Below are 21,267 nucleotides of genomic sequence, written 5' to 3'. Positions count from 1 at the left end.
CTGTACATTTCATAAGGTGACTCGCTTCATCATTATTATTATTATTATTATTATTATTATTATTATTATTATTATTATTATTATTATTATTATTATTATTATTATTATTATTAAGTATTCTGCCTTTCGACAGGTCCTGGGACTAATGAGAATTTTTTTTTTCAATTTTAGATTTTGGTCTGGAAATGTTTCTTCCATTTTTGTCGATCTTCATCTTCCTCTTTTAACTCCCAATATTTTCTCCTATCGTTCAAATCATCGATCAGCTGTGTTCTTCTTCTTCCTATTTCTCGTTTCCCTTCCATCTTTCCTTCTGTGGCGGTGTGAAGAAGGCAATTTCTTTATTTCTGGAATATGAGAATTAATTGAATTGATGATTGTGAAAATGACCTGAGTCACTTTTCTTTATATATGATTGTTTTTGAACATTTTCAAGCATTACACACAGAATTGCAAATGTCACTGAAAAGTCTGAAAAATTAGAAAAAAAAATGTTATAGATGACTCTCCAGAAAGTAACAATAGAGGATCTGCCCATACATATCTTCATCCTATTAAATCGGTGAAGCCAGAAAGCAACAGAGCATCGGCACGTCTGATTGGCTACTCTCGTTTCCGAAATCGTCTGATTGGCTACTTTCGTTTCCGCCATGATTGTTGGCTCAAAACATTGCGATCCTATTGGGCGGTGTGGGCAAAGTAGAGTGGCGAAACTGTGACGTATGGCTTCAAGATTTTGTTGTAAGGGCAGATCTTCTATTTTATAAGATCCTTGAAACGTTACGAAGTAAAAAGGTAACAGAATGAACAAACCAAATTGTATTATATGCATTTCAAAGGTACACCTTTAAGCTATTTTTCACATAATCGCCATGAAAATTAAGGCATTTATCATACCCTGGCACAAGTTTATCTATACCGTCACGGTAGAAATCTGTCGCCTACGATTTGTAGTAACCAACTTTTTCTACCAGAATTTCATGAACTAAACTCTTTTGAGATTTGGGGAAAATGTTCAGCAAATTCCGTAATCGTAAAACGACGATTTGCATGAATTTTGTCGTCGATTGGCCTCACCAGTTCATCTGACACAAGGCTAGGCCTCACCATTACGGTCCTCACCATGAACATTGGAACGGCCATAAAGCACCTTTGCCTCTCTCGGCCTTCAATCATTATTCCATGTCCGCACATTTCACACAGTTGGCGATAAATTTCAATTGGCTTGTGGTTTTCTTGCCAACAAAACCCTAATCACAGAACGTACCTCACAAGAAACGGGATTTTCTATTGCAGTGCACTTTGTAACATGTTACAGAATGCACAGTAAGAGCGTCACAGTCCTTACGCTGCCACAGCTGGATGCGTTGAGTGTGGTAACGTTCTGACCAAGATGGCGACTCTTGCCCCGCCCATTGCCGCGATTGGCCAAAACGTTTGGTACTTCCTGGACTGCCCTAGTATAAAAATGTAACTCAGGTCCTTTCTGTGATCACTGATACAATTACCAGAATATGGCTGCCCGTTTTTGATAAGCCTAAAGCAGGGCATACTTATCGATCATGTACATACCACCGGTTCCTCACACCCAAATTTATATATTGCAAGGGTATACCACGTGCTGGCTGTAAACAAACTTCAGACGACAACTACGAAGAAGACATTATCAAGCATAGTCAACGATTGTCAAGTAATGAAGATTAATGAAGTCAGCAACATTGCTGAATAAAAGGAGTCAGAACACCGCAGAAGGCATTAATCTCACCTCCACTCTCTAGGACACCTGGTTTCTGAGAGCTCATTTATCCTTACCACTCTCTAGGACGCCTAGTCTCTCATAGCTCCTTTATCCATACCACTCTTTAGGAAGTCTGGTCTCTGAGAGTTCTTTACATCCTTACCACTCTCTAAGACGCCTGGTTTCTGACAGCTCATTTATCCCTACCCCTCTTTAAGACGCCTAGTCTCTGAGAACTCATTTATTCTTACCACTCTCTAGGACGCCTAGTCTCTGAGAGGTCCTTTATTCATACCACTCTCTAAGACTCCTGTCTCTAAGAGTTCCTTTATCTTTACCACTCTCTAGGACGCCTGGTCTCTGAGAGCTCATTTATCCTTGCCATTCTCTAGGATGTCTTGTCTCTGAGAGTTCATTTATCTTTACCATTCTCTAGGATGTCTTGTCTCTGAGAGCTCATTTATCCTTACCACTCTCTAGAACGCCTGGTCTCTGAGAGGTACCTACACACTTCTTTCCCACAAGAGTTTTGGGTCCTATCACTCTAGGATTCTTGGTCTCTGAATTCCTATAAACTCACCAACAAAACCACCAAATATCTAAGGGGAACTTTTATTTGAACTATGTAATTATTATTGTTACTTCATATCAGAATAATTTTTATAATAAAAGGCGATTGGGAAAGTCCAAAAATTCCCGTGTACCACTTTTAACTCTACCCTAAAAAGACAGAATTTTATAATATGAAACAATTTATTCAGACTAATAGCAGAAAATACATATATAGTCACAAACAAAAATTTAAACCAAAAACAAGCGAATGAGAAAACTCGTAACCACAGCTTGTTGGTTAGTAGAACAGAAGTTATGAACTATTGAAACGGTACAACGAAAGAATGAGCATCATTAGCGGTGAGGTCACTGTTTCCAGCACGAAAACTTTCAGCGATAGAACTATACCGATATCTCGATAGGCATAGGTACACATCGTGGGTCGAAACTTAACAGATGCCACTAAGAATATATGTCCCATATTTTGTAAGTGGTTTGGATAGTTTAGCGTTCCGCCATATAACATCAGTGAAGGGGCGAAGTAACGTAATTCGAAAACGTGATTTTCAGATATGACTATCAGTTATCCATATTTAACCTTCTCCATCAACCATAAAATGTCTTCTTCTTGTTCACCTCAACCATAGGTTGGTGGGCAACATGGAAATTTTAAAACTTTTCTCCCCCTTGAGAAAGCTGTATTTTGATGAGTCCTTCTTCGTAACTGTATCTAGATATTCAATCCCTGGTCCTCCTTTTCCTGGTTTTCCTTCTGCCTTTCCCTCTATCAACACGGTGATGCAATCAAAGTGCCGAATAAGATAGCCAAGCATGCTATTTCTTCTTTTTCCTATTATCTTCATGATTTCTCATCCTTTAGTACATCTTCATTCCTTTTCCTTTCGGTCCATGATATGCACAGCATCCTGCGCGAAAACCACATTTCAAATGCTTCCAGCTTGGATATTTCAGCTTCTTTCAATGTTCACGTCTCTGATCCGCCACGCTCCATACCAGAATCTTAATAATCGTTTACGAACGTCCAACACACATCTCTTAATGTTTTCAGTCCTTTTTTCCCTATTGAATGCTTGTTTAGCCAGCGCTATTCTGGAACTTACGTATTTTTCACTTCTTCCGTCCGAGGATATTAGACTTCCTAAATAGGGGAGCGTCTTTGATTTTTTGTCAATCTAGCCATACGCTTGCCCCTTCCTGTCCTGCTCTTGAGCACTTTATCACTTTGGTTTCCTTCTTATTTATCTTCATTTCGAATGTTTTTTCCAGTTGGTCGTTCAAGTTTGAAAGTGCTTCCTGCAAGTTCTTTTCGTTCTCTGCTCTCAATGTTATGTCATCAGCAAACCTTATTGTACTGAAAACCTGACCATTTACTTTTACGCCTTTCTCGTTTTTATCAAAGAATTCTTTCATAGCTTCTTCTATATAGACGTTGAACAAGAGAGGTAAGAGTGCACATTCTTGCCTCACTCATTTACTTATTCTTGCTTCCTTCTGATCTCTTCCTATAACAGCTGTCTGGTTACTGTAAAGTTGATATATTATTCTTCTGTCTCTGTAATCCACTTTCAGATTCTTCAACGCTCTGAACATGATATTTCAATCCACGTTGTCAAAAGCTTTTTTCTATATCTACAAGTGCTATCACAATTGATTTGTTTATTCTGATGTGCTGCTCCACGGTCAACCATAGACTCAGTAGTGCTTCCCTTGTTCCTCTTTTCCTCCTGAATCCAAACCGGTCCTCCGATAACCGTTCTTCGATCTTCCCCTCTATTCGTTGTGCGATAATTTTGCACAGTATTTTTGATGCATGGGAAAGCAAACTTAACGTTCTGTGTTCTTCGCGTTTCCTTGCGCCTTTTCTCCTCGGGATAGGTACCAATATGCTTTTCTCGAAGTCTTTTGGTATTTCTCCCGAGATGTACATTTCATTAATAAGATTAAATAGTTTGGTCTTTGTTGCTATTCCAAGATTCTTAATCACTTCCGTAGGTATTTGATCTATTCCTGGGGATTCACTATGTTGCATTTTCTCTAAATCATTGTGAAATTCGCACTGTAAAATTGATGGTCCTAATTTATTTTCATCGACATCTTCTTCCTTCTCTATTTCTTCTTCGTTCACTCTGTCTCCTTTGTCGAGTTCTTCAACGTATACCTTCCTTCTCCTTGTGCTGGCCCGTCCTTATGTATGAAAATGTCTGTGCGTTTCTTTTTCTCACCGAACTGTTTTCTAATCTTTTCATATGCCGTTTCTTATTGCCTTTGAAGATATTTTCCTCAATTTCCTTGCACAAGTTGTTTATTCAGTATCCACCTGACCTTCTTTACTTCTCTGTTGATGTGATTTCTACACCTTCTGTATTTCTCTTCTTTGTTTGTTATCTTGAACTGTCTTCTTTCCTCTATCATTTCCAATATTTCCGCTGTTATCCAGGGTTCTCGTTTCTCTTCCTATGTCCTCGTCGACTGCTTTTGTAATCCCTGTTTTCATGGTTTCCCATTTCGAGTTGATGTCATCACCTACCAAAGCTACCTTAGACGTCTCTTTGTTTGTTCCAGTTGCAAATTCCTTTTTCGTATTTTCACCTCTTCTTAGCTTGATTGTGTTCCATCTTTTGTTTGGCGCTACCACTCTTTTCTTCTTTGGTCGAAGTTCGCTTTTCATCAAAACTAAATTATGGTCTGAGTCAACGCCTGCACCTGGGTAACTGTTACTGTTCTTCACTTGATTTCTAAATGCTTGTCGGACCAGTATATAGTCTATTTTATATCTTTCTTTGTCTACTGGTCTTGTCCATGTGTATCTTCTTAGCAGTTGTTCGAAGAGAGTATTTGTTACAGTCAGATTATGGCTTTTGCAGGACTCAACTAATCGTGCACCTCTCGCATTCCTTTCTCCTAGGCCGAAATTCCCAGTTACATTCCCTTCTTTGCCTTCACTGACTACTGCGTTCCATTCACCTATGATGATTAAATTGTCCTGGTCTTAAACTTTCATCAATACTAATTCTATTTGCTCATAGGTTTCTTCTACTTCCTCATCTGTGTAGCTTGATGTAGGCATATATACTTGGATTATCGTCATATTCCTCGGTTCGGTTGCTATCTTCAACATTATTATCCTTTCATTGTATCTCCAGCTGCCTGTAATTTTCTGTCCTATCTTCTTATTTATGACAAAACCGACTCCTGCTGTACCGTTTACAGCTCCTGAGAAGGAGCGGACATGAACGCGTCTTCCGGACATACGAATCAAACCTATTTCATTCGATAAACATAACAGAGATATATCCATATACAAAACATTATGTGCCATGGAAACCGAGTAAGCCCTTGGGGCCCATTAACCCTGTTAGTATAAACAAAATCGTAGATTCGCAGTAAAATAGCTATTGCATCAACACTGTTCATTGGAAAGTAATCGCTTATAGTTCATTATCTTCAGAATGAAAGATTTTCAGGAGTACTATCTATCGGCGCTCATAACGTACCTGAACATGGTAAATTGGGAGAATGTCGGGGAAAATCCCTTCAAAAATCCCTCCCTTCAACTTTGGCCTCCTTCTGAAGTGGCCCCGGGTAAAAACACGAATCCAAATGTATCTCGAAAAATACAACAGGGATGGGAAATGGGTATACCAAGTTTCGTTTTGATAGACTGAATAGGTATGAGGGGAAAGGTTATATACCAATACGCTCTGTACATACCAAACCGCACCTATGACCTGACCTATAAAGAGAACATAATATAAAAAAATATGAACGCAGTACTATTTATGATGATATCAAGATTTGTACCACCTGCTCTGTAGAATGAAGTAGGCGTTTCAATAGTTATCATGCATATTGTTCCGTGACATGTGGAGGAGGAAATTGAGAATAAGTCGGAAAAATACCTTTCAAAATAGCCCTAATGTGAAGTTGTGCGTCCTCTAAAGCGACACCAGAGTCGGTAGGAATGAGTTAAATGATATTTTACACAAGAAGTAAAGTGCACATACGATAAAATAAACATGGGGAAGTTCAAAACTTATGGGAGACATCCAAGTCTTCAGAGAGGGACTTTGGGATACAACATTTCCCCTCATACCTATGCCGTCTATTAAAACGAAACTCGGTATACCCATTTTCTACCCCTACAGCATTTTTCGAGATACATTTAGATTGTATGCTTTTACCTGGGCTACTCCAGAGGGGACCAAAATTGATGGGAGGGGATTTTCCCGACATTCTCCCAATTTTCCACGTTCAGGTATGTTATGGGCGCCAATACACAGCAGTCCTGGAAAGCTCCTTTCATGCTGATGAGAATGAACTACTAACCATGACTCCCCAATGAACAGTATTGATGCAATAGCTATTTCCCTGCGAGTTTATGATTTTCTTTAGACTAACAAGGTTAATGGTCCCCAGGGATTTACTCGGTTGTCCATAGCACCTAATTTTTTGTGCATGAACATATCTTTGTTATGTTTATCGAAAGGGTTAGGTTTGATTCGGATGTTCAGATGCACGCCCATGTCCATCCCTTGTGAGTAAATCATTCTGAAGTCTCCGCTCCACATGTCTCCTCCATCAGGCAACCTAACTTCGCTGATTCCCAAGGTATATATCTTCATGCGTTCCATTTCTTTTTCAGGTTTTCCAGTTTTCCACACTGTAACAGCGATCGCACATTCCAGGTTCCTATCCTGCAGGGGTTTCGTTTGATGACGACCGAGGAGACCCTGCTTTGTTTCCATCCACTGCCGGGAACGACCCTATGTGTAACAGTGGTGTCGTATTCCCTAATATTACATTTTCTTGTTTCTCTTACGATGTTGTTTTCTAAAGACTGAAGAAAGTGATGGTGTCCCAGGTCCTTCCATCTCACAATGAAACAGCCATAGAAGACCTCCTGTTCTTGCCTGTTTTTGTCCACATCTGAGCCTTGCCGATGTCAATCATCTTGAACCTCAGTGTGGTAATGGTAGAGCTGCTGCCCACTCCAAAGCTGAATTCCTTATATTAACAGATATATAAATTTTTTGAAAATGGTGTAAGTTCAAATGAGTGGCACGGTATAACGTTAAACGAAACATTTTAAATTGCACTCTTGTAGACTTATAAAAATCAAGTTAAACCCCTTCACGAACGAAATTCATCCCTATCTGTCCCATATTTTCTAAATCTTGATAATTTGGAATCCAGGCATATAGTGTGTCCCTGTCCCATATTTTAATTTGTTTGTGGATAATTTGGCATCTTGCCATATAACGTGTTCTTATCTGTCCTATATGTTGTAAGTGTTTTCGATAACTTGTCTTTCCGCCATACAAAGCTTCCCTATTAGTTCCATTTTTGTGTTTTGGATAATTTGGCGTCCCTGGGCCTGCCATATAATGCATCCTCACCAGTTCCATATTTTGTAAGTGTTTGGGTAATTTGGCGTCTCGCCACATAATATGTTCCTATCTATCCCATATTTTATAAGTATTTTGGATAATTTGGTATCCTGTCATATAAGGCGTCCCTCTTAGACGTAATTCAGAACTGAAAGTCCTCTTAAAATTCGGGATTCACACCTGATTCGGGATAAGAGGCAACCTTAGACAGAGAGTAGATTATTCCTATAAGTTGAGGATCGATGACTAATAAAAATCAAGGCATTTAGCGATCTGAATTTTTTTAAGGGGTGGGAGGAGACATTAAAATTAAACTTTTCATTAAAGAAAACGTATACTAGGAAAATAATAACAAATCAGAGACACTTTCCACTATGATTTATTGCCAAAATGTTTTGGTTTCAGCCTTCTGTTTTGTCCTCCTAATATAAAGTAACATTTGTGTGTACATTACTTAAGGCATTGTAATCCAAAACAAATCCTCATATTTGTGTATCCTTTTAACCATTTTATACATGTCTTAATTGCAATCTTCTAAATAATCGTGCCCAGTAAAATTATTTGCACAGTTTATATACATGTTTGTGTTTCAAATCCTCTTTTCGTGCAATTTATTCATTTTAAAGGCAACGTAAAACTTTGCCTTTAACACCTGAGGTTATCACAGCAATTTCAAAAGTAACAATAAACATTTACCTTCTACTTGCATCATAGCTAGGGTTAGGATTTTGATTATTTTTAACTCTTTACATTCCTTGAAATATTGCTTTCTTATTTTTAAATATAGAATCTGGATTAGTGATGGATCAATTGTTGCGGGACATTATACTGTAAATACAATAATAGGTGGAAGTACTCAGTGGCGAAGCGATCGATCAGTTCCGTCCGACATTATACTTTGATATACAATATGTTGCAATTGTTTATATCTAGTATACACACAATGACGTCTTGTTTTAGGAATGTGATAAGACAACATTTTTCATTCACAATAATAAGAAACAACTAATTATGCCAGGATTGTACGGATACATGGAGAATATTTTGCTTCAATGAAGTCCACAGAAGGTGTAGTTCATATAAAAGGACTGGTTAAGTGAAAAGCCCAATAGCAGAACTTTCTTTGTCTTTCTGCGATGAGCTTTAGTGAGTCAAAAATTTTCTGCAGAAGAAACACTTGTGATTGTTAAAAATACGCTTCACGTGACGTAAAAAAAAAAAAAAAAAAAAACAGTTCAAATTATATTTATGCGAGTCGTCCGTGCATTTAAGAAATCTACACATAGCAGACATGTTTTTATACTTTTCTGATGGCTATTTTTTTTACTCTGGCAATTTTTCTGCACAAGCGCGGCAAATTTTCTACGATCAATCGCAGATCGCGTCATGTTCTGCTATGGGGGTGAAAAGGTGAGAAAAGTTAAAGTATCTAATGATTGCACATACTTGTCAGTTAAAAATACTTTCCTTGAGCTCTCAAGACAATGATCTCACTATTACGAAAGCCGGAATAAGCTTTGCTGAAAAAAAAAAAAAAATACTTGATACAGGTCCGCAGCTCAGCAACCAATCAAAATCGTTGAACTGGCTATTGACGTAGGAAAATAAATGAAAATTACTAACGTGAAAGAACTGACTGGGCAGTAGAACGAATGCTCTATTTCATCCCAGCGAAATTGGCGTAACAGAACGGTTGTTTCTGCGAAACCAGTGGCACGGGACTGAGTGTATGCAAAGCTATAAATACCACAGTTCAAATACACATTACATTCTAACTGAATTATATATGAAACTTCTGAATGAACTTTATTTAAAGGTAACTCAGTTATTTTTAACAAAAATACGAAACTTTATTTATACATCAAATTACAATAATGGTAAGTCACAAAACCTGACAATCCTTCGCTTACTGTTAATTGATAGTAGCGGTGCTATGCGTCTAACTTTACTCTGAAGACTTTGTGCTGTTTCGCAAGTAGTTAATACACTGACGAGATTATGCTGCGACTGACAAGATGGCGAGATTATGCTGCCACTTGTCGAACCCTTGCAGCAAGGGGTGTGAGCTACGTGATTCCAATCAAGTCCACGGTGATATCGCCAGAGCTTAATCCTTCTATACAATCCTTCTTAATCCTTCTATGGGCAAGTCAATCCTTCTATTTTCATTTTATCAATCCTTCTATATTCAAAATCATTCTTTACAGATTTCTTGTTGCATTTTCTTTTAAAGTTTCTAATTTATCATGCAAAGACATGACAGGACATTATGATTTCCTCAGCACTTAAAACTAGAGAATAACAACACAAACAAATGAGAAGTAAATAGAAGTCGCGCGAATAATGACAAACTCATTCTCCAATCGAGGATAGAATATCCAATGTAGATCCTTGAAACAGACAATTAGCTAATTAAAGTATCCAAAATAATTCCCAAATGCTCTCAAAGTGATTGATGTGTCATTACTCGAAGAAGTTCCATTTACTCTGACATACAATAGATAACCCTGACATCTGGTAGCGGGTTAGCGTACCTATTTGTTGGTTAACGATAGATGAGAAACAAGTACAACCCTAGTAAAATCAATATTTTATTATGTTGTGAAAGAAAAATACGACTTTAAAATTTAAAGATTGATTCCCTCAACGTTTGTTTCCTTTCGAAATTTAATGCCTTAGGTTCATTTGTTTCCTTTTCAAATGTAGGCTTACAAGACGCAATAATTTCGAAAAGGTTCACTATAAAGATTTCTTACTTTTTTTTGGGGGTCGTAAGTCTCTCATTCGTTTCATCAATGAAAACGCAAACTATTATTATTGCATTATTTACAAACATTAAAATTATCATATTGTTAAATATGCTTTAACGCTTAGTTAAGGGAATTGTCAGTTTGATCAACGTTATCACTGTTCATAATGCTATCACTATTATTTTACAGAACTGTTAGTTAAATGAAGGGCACTCTTCATCCCCTAGAATTCATGACGCACTCTCCTTAAATTTTCTTAATATGGCACGATCAATGCACAAGGAAATCAAGTTTATTTTGGGTCATTTTGGACAAATTTGATCTTTTAAGCTTTCTATCTGAAGCTCCTTTCAGAGTTTACAAGATTCATGTTAGATATTGTAAATGGCTCTTATAACATAAAAAACGATATAAACTTCTTAAGTACTTAAGTGTACCGTATAAACTTCATACTTTTCCATGCCCTTAAACGTACCGTACAAACTTTGTCTCTTATCTCACAACGTTGGTAATTGGGCTTGATTCCCTTCTAAACTTTGTCTCTTTTTCTCACAACGTTGGTAATTGGACTTGATTCCCTTATAAACTTTGTCTCTTTTTCTCACAATTTTGGTAATTGGACTTGATTCACTTGTGCTCGGCAAAAGCATTGATTCATATGTTCTCTTAACAAGTAAGATCTACTTTTGCTACTTGGGAATGAATATTAATTTTGCTTCCTCTCCCCCTCCCACCCTATTAAGATTTCAACAATGTACTTTGATTCATGATTCATCTTGTGAGCACCTCTCGTTAAACAATCGTTAAGCATTTTGTAACGAATGTAAGTAACTGTAATCGGCGACTTGTATCTTTAGATTTCACTGTAAATTTTGTAATAAGTCAGTTTTTTTCAAAATGTACACTTTATTTGTTAGGTTTCATATTTATTTCAAATTTCTTGTTTTAAAAGTTATTTGTTTAGAAGAATCTGTTTAAACTGTAGTTAGGCCTAGATTTCCAGATGAGATGTTTTTTAAATGTTCAGCTTTTAATGTACAGCCTGACTATAAAGTCTGGAATCTATAAGAAAAACTACTACCTCATTACACTTGTACATACTCCTTCTCAACACATAGTCTCCCTGATGTAGTGGCAAACGCGTGAGGTCTGGAGTTTGATTCCTGGTGGGAGAATAGAACGTACTACAGTCCTTCAGATTCCACTTTCAATTGTAGATCTCGTTCTACAGTCTCGCTGCTGACAAAAATCAACAAAGGTGATGTGATACATGCCACGAAGACTGGTTATGGAGGAAATAACGAGAGTTTCTTATGGGTCTTCGATCATTTCCATTTCAACTCAACTTTTTTAGAAAAAGAGAGAAAAGTGTATGTTATGTTTGTTGATCTAGAAAAGGCTTTCGACCAGTGAACTAGAAACTTTTGATCGGAGTTCTAAAGAAGATTGGGTTGGAATGATAAGATCGACGAGCGAACAATAAAGTGTTAGAATAGGAAGAAAAGACATAAGAGAATGGAATTGGAAGCGGAGCTGGACAGAGGTGTTGTCTGTCGCCGACGTTACTTAATATCTATCCAAAAGATATAGTGAGGAAGGTCCTACATAATGAAGACTGTATTTCGGTATAACTATTAGGTGTATACGGTTTGCATATGAAAGGGCTCTTCGTGCGAAATCTGAAAGAATTTAATTGGACACTAGGAAACTTGAGGAAGAGCTGCGAAGAATATGGGATGAAAATAAACGTTAAACAGACAAAAGGAAGATGATTGGAAAGAAGCGATCGGTGTCAGATATAGAAGTAGGCGTGGAGAAAATACAACAAGTGACTAGTTTTCGATACTTGGGTAGTATTATTGTTGAGGACACGATATGCATAAATAAAAAAGACCAGGACAGGAATGGCGAAAGAAGTATTTAAAAGAAAAAAGTTATTTTGCGGTTCTTCGAATAAAGAGTCATAAACTATTTCGTATTAAAGATTGTACACTATGGACGAGAATCATGGGCATTACGTAAAAGCTAGTAAAAAAAAAACTTTCGAAATGTACGTGTGGATAAGAATGGACTGAATCAGGTCGAAAGAAAACAGTGAGATGTTAGGAATAATGAGGCAGAAGAGAACAATTTAAGATGTAATAAGAAAGAGGAAAAGAAACTGGTTGGGACATTGGCTGAAAAGGAATTGTATCATGAGGGATGTGTTAGAAGTCACGGTGCAATGAAGAAGAAGAAGAAGGACGAAAGCAGTTGCAGTTGATGACGGTGAGTATTAAAACAGAAAATTGCTACATAAAGTGGAAGACGTTAGTTGAAGACCGTGGCGCACGGAACCTTCTCAGTTGCAGCAAAGTGACTTTTCAATAATGATTATGATGATGATGATTTATGAGTTTTAGCCACCAACAATTTTTTCAAGGGTTATTGAAGCAGAGGGGATCCCTTAAATGTATCTTCTGCTAGTTTTCTTCTGTTTGTAGCTATTGCACGCAAAGGAATTTTTAGTGTGTTCTTTAATGTGACAACAGAATGGAAAAATTGTTTTGTTTTGTATTCCGAGTTTATTTGTTTCAATTCAATTGCCTTTTTTGCGATACGCATCAAGTCCTGAAGAAAAGTAACTTTGAATACGGCAAAAAAAGGTAGTTACAGTACATGTTTATAAAATAGTCTAAAACCATACTTAAAATACCTACTTCCCTACCATACTGGCGGTATTTAAATGCCCTGCTAGTAAGACTTTCAAAGTTTCTATTTGAAGTATAAGTAAAACCCATAGATGTTACAGCAGCGAATGCCTGCTCGGGATCCTTCCTATATTATTGGCACTTGTGCATATTTGGGCTTCCGGTTTGAAAGGTTGACTGGGATACACAATATTATATCTTCTTGCTTAAATTTCAAATTTGCATGTTGCGAAATTTTTCTTCTGCGTTCTTAATACATTTTAAGAACGTTTCTTTGTTTGGGACACCTGAAATTGGTATATTTCTTCCGTTTTATATGCCTGTACAAGACATTTTCATGATAGTTCCATAGCCAGAACACTAAAACAAGAGCGCTGTAATCATTTGTGGAGAGTAGAGGGGCTGACTAGAATTATTCTGTATCAACAAACAACTGAAAATTTCAGGGGAGCTGAGCTCTTGGCCACCCCTAGCTGCAAACCTGTTTTATTGCCAACAAACAAACCGAATATACGATAGAAAACCAAAATATAAAATGAAAATTCTGATCACAGAGTTCTGCTAAGGGTAGCATCCCAGTTCCTCTCACAGCCAAAAACGAAGTGCGCCCCTACTTTTTTCTTTACAACTACAGTCCTTTCTGTGAAATGTCATACGCATAGAACCAGCATTGTGTTAGCAAGACTTCCAGACATTACAGTCAAGCTATAGTATAGTTAATAATTGTGTTAGTCAAACAAATACATAACAATATAAAATACACTGTTATTCTTACTCACATACATAATCCTATTGTCAGACTAGAATTAATAATAATATTATAATAATAATAATAATAACAATTTTGTAAATGTTATATCAAAAATAAATTAATTATTACATTTTTTTAAAAAAGATTTGCAAAATCATTTTCAGTAATTATAAAGTTATATCAGCTATCAAAATCCTAACCCTTGTTTCAAAAATATTAAATACCTGAAATTCCAATTTCAGTTAAGTTACATAATATTATTTACTTACTCTATATGTATATATACACACAGATACAACATTGAAAACACCAGTTAAGACAATAGGTACCTGTGCAAATACATGATTATTCTTTTAGGAAATCTATAATTATTACAAATCACTAGCTAGTATCACAAAAACACATTCAGATGTAAAATTCTTTGTTATATTATGACAAAAGTTATTTTTTTAAAAACTGCAACTCTGCAGGAAGTAACCAACACTCTGAGTGTTCGAAGTGGGTAGGAAAAAATATGTTCCTTATTAGTTTCATGGGTAAAGGGCGACAAAAAGGAAAATTTCGAAAAAGGGGATTTTTTCCCGAAGTACCCCTAGTCTCATTATGTGCATTTAGATATAATTTCAATGCGAGTTTTACTGCGATGAGAACGAAGTATGATTTGTTACCGTCTCTCTGAAGCAAAGCTTTCCAAACTCACTAAATTTTATAAATATTTCTCTTCCAGGAATTTCCTTCTTAGCAATTATACAGGGAGTATCAGACAAAAACAGCTTTGAAAACTTAAATTGGTTTATTCATATACCTTACAGACATGGTTTTGGTGTCATTTTGTAGCAAAATACCTCAAGTTTTGACTCACGTAGTACACTAGTTCAGAAACAAGCCACCGCAAGCGCTAGCGGAAGTTGTAGCAAAGATGCTTAGCTTACTAATCCCGAGCGTGCTAGCTGTGCGCTTTGGTTTTAAGAATCCAAGTCTGCGACAACTGTGCAACGTAATTTTCGTACAAAGTATGGTAGAGATCCTCCTATAGGCCTACTATTTATCAGTGGCGTAAAGTGTTTAATTGAAACTGGATATTCGATAAGGCACAACAAATCTTCAGGTCGTCCCTGTACGTCTGAAGACGTTATAAAGCAAGTGAGACAAAGCTTTGTGAACAGTCCTGCAAAATCAACCAGGTGTGCTTCTCGACAGCCGGGCGTTCCACACATGAACGTTTGGCGTGTGTTGAGAAAATGGTTGCAATTCAAACCAGCTACCTCGCAATTGAACCAGAGCTAGGATCTACCTCGCAAATTGAACAAGTTCACACCTGAAATGCTGCAGCGGGTTTGGCAAGAAAGTAACTTCAAATGGGATGTGTACCGCATCACAAATGAGAGCACAATGAGAGAATCTCTTTAGGTATAAGGTAAAAAAAAAAAAAAAAAAAAAACGATGTATTTTGCTATAAAATGACACCAAAGCCATGTCTTTAAGCTAAATAAATAAATGAATATAAGTTTTCAAATTTGTAAAGTCCTTTTTGATCACCCTATATTTTTCCTTCCTGCTATAAGAAAATAACTTAATTATATATCATACTGAAACTTTGTGATTATTTCAAATTATTAACAAATTACTTTGCAACGTGACAAAGTATCGTGTGCTTTAATGAGTAAGGTAAGTAGTAGTGAAAGAAGAAATTTCGAAATTGGATGAAAGATCTCTTGTGGCTATGTGATAGCGTACGCGCCTTTGGAATGGAAGACCTGAATTCGATTCCCGTCGGAATCTCATGTTGGTTCGAATTCCACGTTAAGCTGTAGGTCCGCATCTCATATAGCCTCGCCCCTCCAACCCAATCCAATCGAAATTGGAGGAAATTTCAGGAAAGACTCCTATTTTCCCTAGCTTCATTCTACTCGATTGGTATTTACATAATTTGAAATATTGTTTCACTGCAAGCAAAGTACGGTATGATTTGTTTGTGTAATATGAATACAAATATATCCATCCCAAATTGTATGCATTCATTGCGCACAATTTAGATAGAGAACTGCAGTTCAGATTCAGGCAATTCTCTGTCGACCAGATCCCTATAGATTAAGGTATTTTGGGAATTTTAAGAATACTTTTTTTATACAGAGATGAATTTTATGGAAATTTTGAATTTCCTGTAAAATGTCAGTAAATTTTCCTTATTCTCGAACGTTACTTGAAACTGGTTAACGGATAGCGGCATTTCAAAGCTGCAATAATTATGTAAAAATGAGGAATAATTTGTCTGTCTAGCTATTTACAGACATACACACACACACTGGAAGTTCAACAATCAATCAAGTCACGAAAAAGTTAAGCGTTTCTTTTGCAGCGCCAAGAGTATACGAAACACGGACCTACAATTTAATATAATGTTCGAACCACATATATTCTCACCAGTTATCGAACCCAGGTCTCCTATCCGGAATCACTTCTCGCGCGGGTGCTATTTCCTCATTTTCTTCAAACACACTTCGAACACTGCTACTAAATAACAATGCATTGCATTGGTTACGGAAACAAACAGCAGATAAGTCTTTGTTAATATACGCAATTCAAACACCCTAGCTATTTTATCCTTGTGAACGAGAAGTTCAATTTTCTATTCCTTAAACACATATCCCTTCCTTATTCCATATCTTGTTTGTTTCTAAAATAAAAACAATACGCAATTTATCAGTTTTACTGGAACAAACCACCTAAACTATAAACTTTAGGATATTAAAACGCTGTGCCAATCATTTTACTGGGACTTTTGGCGCCATATTTTTCAGTCTTAACAATAATTTTTGTTACATACAATCTCTTCGTTGGTATAGCCTATTATAGACAGAATATACATAGTTTTCCCTTATTTCTCTCAAAATTTTTCTTTATTATATAGTTCAGTAGTTCTGTTTGGTATATATTTGGTGATTTTTTTTAAAATTCTGTGTTGTACAGTCACCATAAAGAAAAGATTATACCTATCCCACAAAATCTCTTTCAAGAGACAGTTCTATATCTTCTGGTAAGTTCCGGATACACCTACATCTGGTAACTGTAGTATGCACGATCATCTGATAGTAATTCTGTAATTTACTCACGTAATTTGCGCACTTTTAAATTTATTCTGTCCACTGAAACATAGGGTTGCATAAAATATGCAGATATTTTAAGTAGAAATCTTGCTCTGGGTTTCATTCTAGTAGTGATGGCCAATTTCGGAATTTTTACTTTCCGGAATCCGGAAAGTAAAATCGGAAAAAATCCGGAAAGTAATATCGGGAAAATCCGGAATTCGAAAAATTTCGGATTTCGGGAAAATCCGGAATTCGTAAAAATTCCGGTCGGAAAAATTCCGGATTTTTTCAAATTCCGGAATTATGTAAATTCCGTATTATTTCCGAATTCCGGATTTTTTCCAAATCTTGCAAATGAAATTTCCGATTCCGGAAAAATTTCGGAATTTTTCCGAAATCCGAAAAACTTTGGCCATCCCTATATCCTAGTATAAGGTAATTAAGAATAGAGTACTTTTGTTACTATTTCATTGTAATTCTGTAACATCAGATTAATATTAAATTTATGACACTCATAGAAAAATAATAGATATAAAGTATATAGGCCTAGGACTATGCATTATCTATTTGTAATTTCTAATTAGACGCCATTGTACGGGTAGTTGATAGTTGATCGATCTCAGTAGTGGAATTTATACTATGCTGAAAAGCAAACTGTTCGTAAAATACGTGTAGCGAAGTAAAGACCAAAATAATCCTTCAAAAAGTAGGTTGCGCAAAATACACGGTGCGCAAATTACATGAGCAAATATATGTTGCAACATTAGAATTGAATCTCTGACAATTTTATATGTAAGTTAACAAACTAAACGATTTATCAGCATATCGTAGAGCGGTAACTTGTCAACTAGCAAATAAAGCTTTCAAAGATTAACTTCCAATACTGCAACATGTTACTACCAGGCAATGGTTGAACATTTATCCCTAGGTTGGTTTATGAGGAACTTACAAGAAAATCGTAGAACAAATTGATTCTTCTTCATATGCCACTTTCTATCAGATGGCGTAGTAGAGAACGTAAGTATAATGGAATTACTATAGTGAGAATTACTTTCATTAAAAGTGCACAATTATGAATTGAAGAAGTTATATTACAGGTATATTAAATATGGTTTCATGGTTTATGCAGGGCTGAAAAACAAAACAGCTTCAATTTAACATGGATATAAACACTATTAAAAAATCATAGGCTTGAGTTATACAATGAAAAATGTTTATGGTCTATGGAACCCGAAGGCTCAATGCCACGGTCACTAAAACTCTCCATTGACTTGTATTCTTAGACAACTGTATCCAGTTTCTATTTTGTATTTCCGTTTCTGCGAGATCCATCTTAATTTATCCTCCCATCTCTGCTTAGATCTTCCTAATGATCTTTTCCTAATTGGGTTTTCAGTAAAAATTTTGAAAACGTTTTTATTTTTTTTCATTCTGGCTACATGATCTACTCACACGATCCTCCTAAATGTAATGACTCTGGCAATGTTTATAGCCAATGGTAAATCAAAGCTTTTAGTCCATATTAGCTGCATCCACTCCTGTCTCCTCTTAAACCACTATTTACAACGCAGAACAGCTTTCAATGATTTTGTTTCCCAAGTGAAGGTCACGAGAAAATTTCGCACCGGACAGAATACATCACATCTTCAGTAAGACATACGTTATAGTACCTTAGTAACCATACAGAGCATTTACGCTCTCTTTATGCGACAGAAAATTGGCAGACTCGCTTCAAAGTTATTGACAAAGAAAACTATATGGACTGCATACCCAGTTTGCTGGTGACTTAACAAGTCGCATAAATTTGATTTGTTAAGCAAAATAGCAAAATTTACCGTAGAAAGTCAATCTACATCAATTTAAATTTGAATAAATTGTAATTTGACATCAAATCATAATGTATACAGTTAAATAACTAATCTGATTTCTAAAAACAAAAAGCCTCAGGGTTACGCTTTTCTTCCCTTCTTATATATATTAATTATGTATTTAATACACAATTAAAACAACGTTGTATAATTAAGCGACATTCTTTCCTTGATGAACTAATTTCGGTTTACTTAATAAAATATTAGACAATCTTACGTAATTTTAGTGCCAATTTTAAACTCATTCAGGTTCATTTAGTAAATTGTTCGACAATTTTACACAGATTCGCTGCCAATTGTAAACTATGTTTAGTAATATATTAGACAATCTTTTATAGTTTCGAAGCCACTTCTTAACGAATTCAGGTTCATTTACTAAAATATTATTTAGCTTTATATAGTTTCACTGTCACTTATGAATTAATTTAGGTTTATTTAGTAAAATATTAGACAATCTTCACTCTCTCTTGTTACGAAAATGTTCATTGGAAGTGGTAATCCCTACAACAATGACCTGGTACATGGATATGGCGTTAAGGTTTGAACGCGCTCATACTTATATGTATGGCGGCGCGGGAGATCTGGTTTGATTCCTGGTACAAGGTCATGTGGTTCGGATTCCATGTTAAACTGTAGGTCTACATCTCATACAGCCTTGGTGTATCAAGGTACGCTAAACTCTATTGCAATGCAACGTTTTCACGTATGGGTCAACTTGAGTACAGGTTTTAATAACATTTACAGAATTATGACTTCTGTACATCCAAGAAAACTGTATCGAAGTTACTGGTACAAGAAATCGGTTCCGAAGCTACTAGCAAAATACATGAGGAATAGTATTTTTTTTTTCTTTTTACTGGTGACTGTACACAAACATATAAATAAGGTTGTAAGCTGATGCAGACGAATGCTTTTAGACTCACTGCCCAACACTCAACCGTTGTCACTTATCGAATGACTTCGTTAGCACAAGAAATCTCACTATTAAATTCTTATGTACCATCTTCTTGTTTCTTTTGAACTCACACTTCCACTCAAAACAGAAATGGCAATTTTCATCCTTTCTTTTCTCAGTACACATAAGGAATCATTCTATATTTCACTTTACTGCAATATTTCTTCCAATATTCACCATATTTTTTCGCACATTTATCTTCATCCCTATACACTCGGTGCACTAGGAGAATTGTTAGAAATATAACATAAAGGAAGGGCCACACACCATAACCCCATCCAGGAAGACACCAGCACAAAGCTGAAAGAATTTCAAAGACATAATTCATATGTCTAGCTGTTCCCCAAAACCCAGACACTAATAATTTGGATTTTTTCACTCCTTCTGATGTTTTATATTCCGCTTCAATATACTCAGCCTTTTTGTTCCATATTGTACACTGTCCATCAGTTTTTCTGAAATGTTCTTTCTCATAATCTACTTGGTAGTTGAGCAAAACGCAGCCAATGCCCGACAGAAAGATTATCCAAGCAAGTGCTGTGGAAATTTGTGGTGGATGTTTTACTAAATAATACGATGAAAAAGTATAAAAGCAGGGAACCCAGACTAAACATCCCCAACAGATATAGTAGCCAGCTCGATCAAGAGTAATGTCTAAAGTGGAAAAATATCCCGTTTCCCACCAAAAGAATTTAGCCACAAATATCGATTGCAGAAGCAGATTAGCTAAAAAGCCCATGTTGAAGCCGTGTCGATCGACACCAGCGAAGAAGAAGACGATTATTAGCAACTGCCACCCCATCATCCCAATGCGACAATTGGTCAGTTGTTTCACGTCAACACCAAGTAAACGGGGATGTATTTCGACACCACGATAAAATTCGTGAATTAGAGGGAATTTGTCCAGTTTCTCCTCGCATTCTGGTGCCAATTTTCCCTTCAGTAACAATATTATACACAATAAAAACGCGAGAATATTTAATGTTCCTAAAATTTCAGACATGTTATCGAACATAGTAGCTGAAAATTTCGGATTTCTTGCCTGAATGATGAAAAACCCTATAAGACTGGCCCAGTAATAAAGAACACCATTATCACTATATGTTGGTTTATACCCAAACAGCGTTGGAGGACCTTCATATGTCTTTGAAGGTATCTTTAACCATAACAGAGCCCACAAAGAGAACAAAGTCACAACCTTCCACGAGTAGGAGTTTCCGAGAGCTCTCGAAGGATCTATATGGTCCTCGTCTCGGCCCCAGGCTGCCAAAAACTGTACTGCAATTGTGAAGAACACCACAAAAGAAGGTGGTACCACATTGTAGCGTATGTATTCCCACAATGTGAAGCTTTCACGTCGTTCTGTGCCCATTACACCAAGAATTCCTCACCAAGTCAGTCCTAGAAAGAAAGATTTAAATTAATTCAGATTCAAATAATTTCACATTTGGAATTTCACACAATTA

The 21,267-nt window shown here is 36.3% G+C and overlaps 2 protein-coding genes across 4 annotated transcripts in view; one reads left to right on the top strand and one right to left on the bottom strand.

Annotated features, from left to right (window-relative positions):
* Positions 1 to 21,267, top strand: part of LOC145681174 (uncharacterized) — a 396,630-nt gene that overhangs the window by 129,470 nt on the left and 245,893 nt on the right. The gene's annotated exons all lie outside the window — the stretch shown is intronic.
* The window catches only part of LOC145681173 (uncharacterized), a 92,536-nt gene continuing 79,328 nt past the window's right edge, over positions 8,060 to 21,267 (bottom strand). For all 3 annotated transcript variants that reach the window (XM_081752643.1, XM_081752644.1, XM_081752645.1), the window contains exon 2: positions 8,060 to 21,202. In XM_081752643.1, the coding sequence (XP_081608769.1) occupies positions 19,917 to 21,173 (1,257 nt within the window). In that variant the 5' untranslated portion in view covers positions 21,174 to 21,202 and the 3' untranslated portion in view covers positions 8,060 to 19,916. The remainder of the gene's footprint in view (positions 21,203 to 21,267) is intronic.

Source organism: Thermobia domestica, chromosome 3 (genome assembly GCF_964235325.1).
Source record: "Thermobia domestica chromosome 3, izTheDome1.hap1.1, whole genome shotgun sequence".
In the NCBI taxonomy this organism is placed as follows: Eukaryota; Metazoa; Arthropoda; class Insecta; order Zygentoma; family Lepismatidae; genus Thermobia; species Thermobia domestica.
This window is presented reverse-complemented; position numbering and strand designations above follow the sequence as displayed.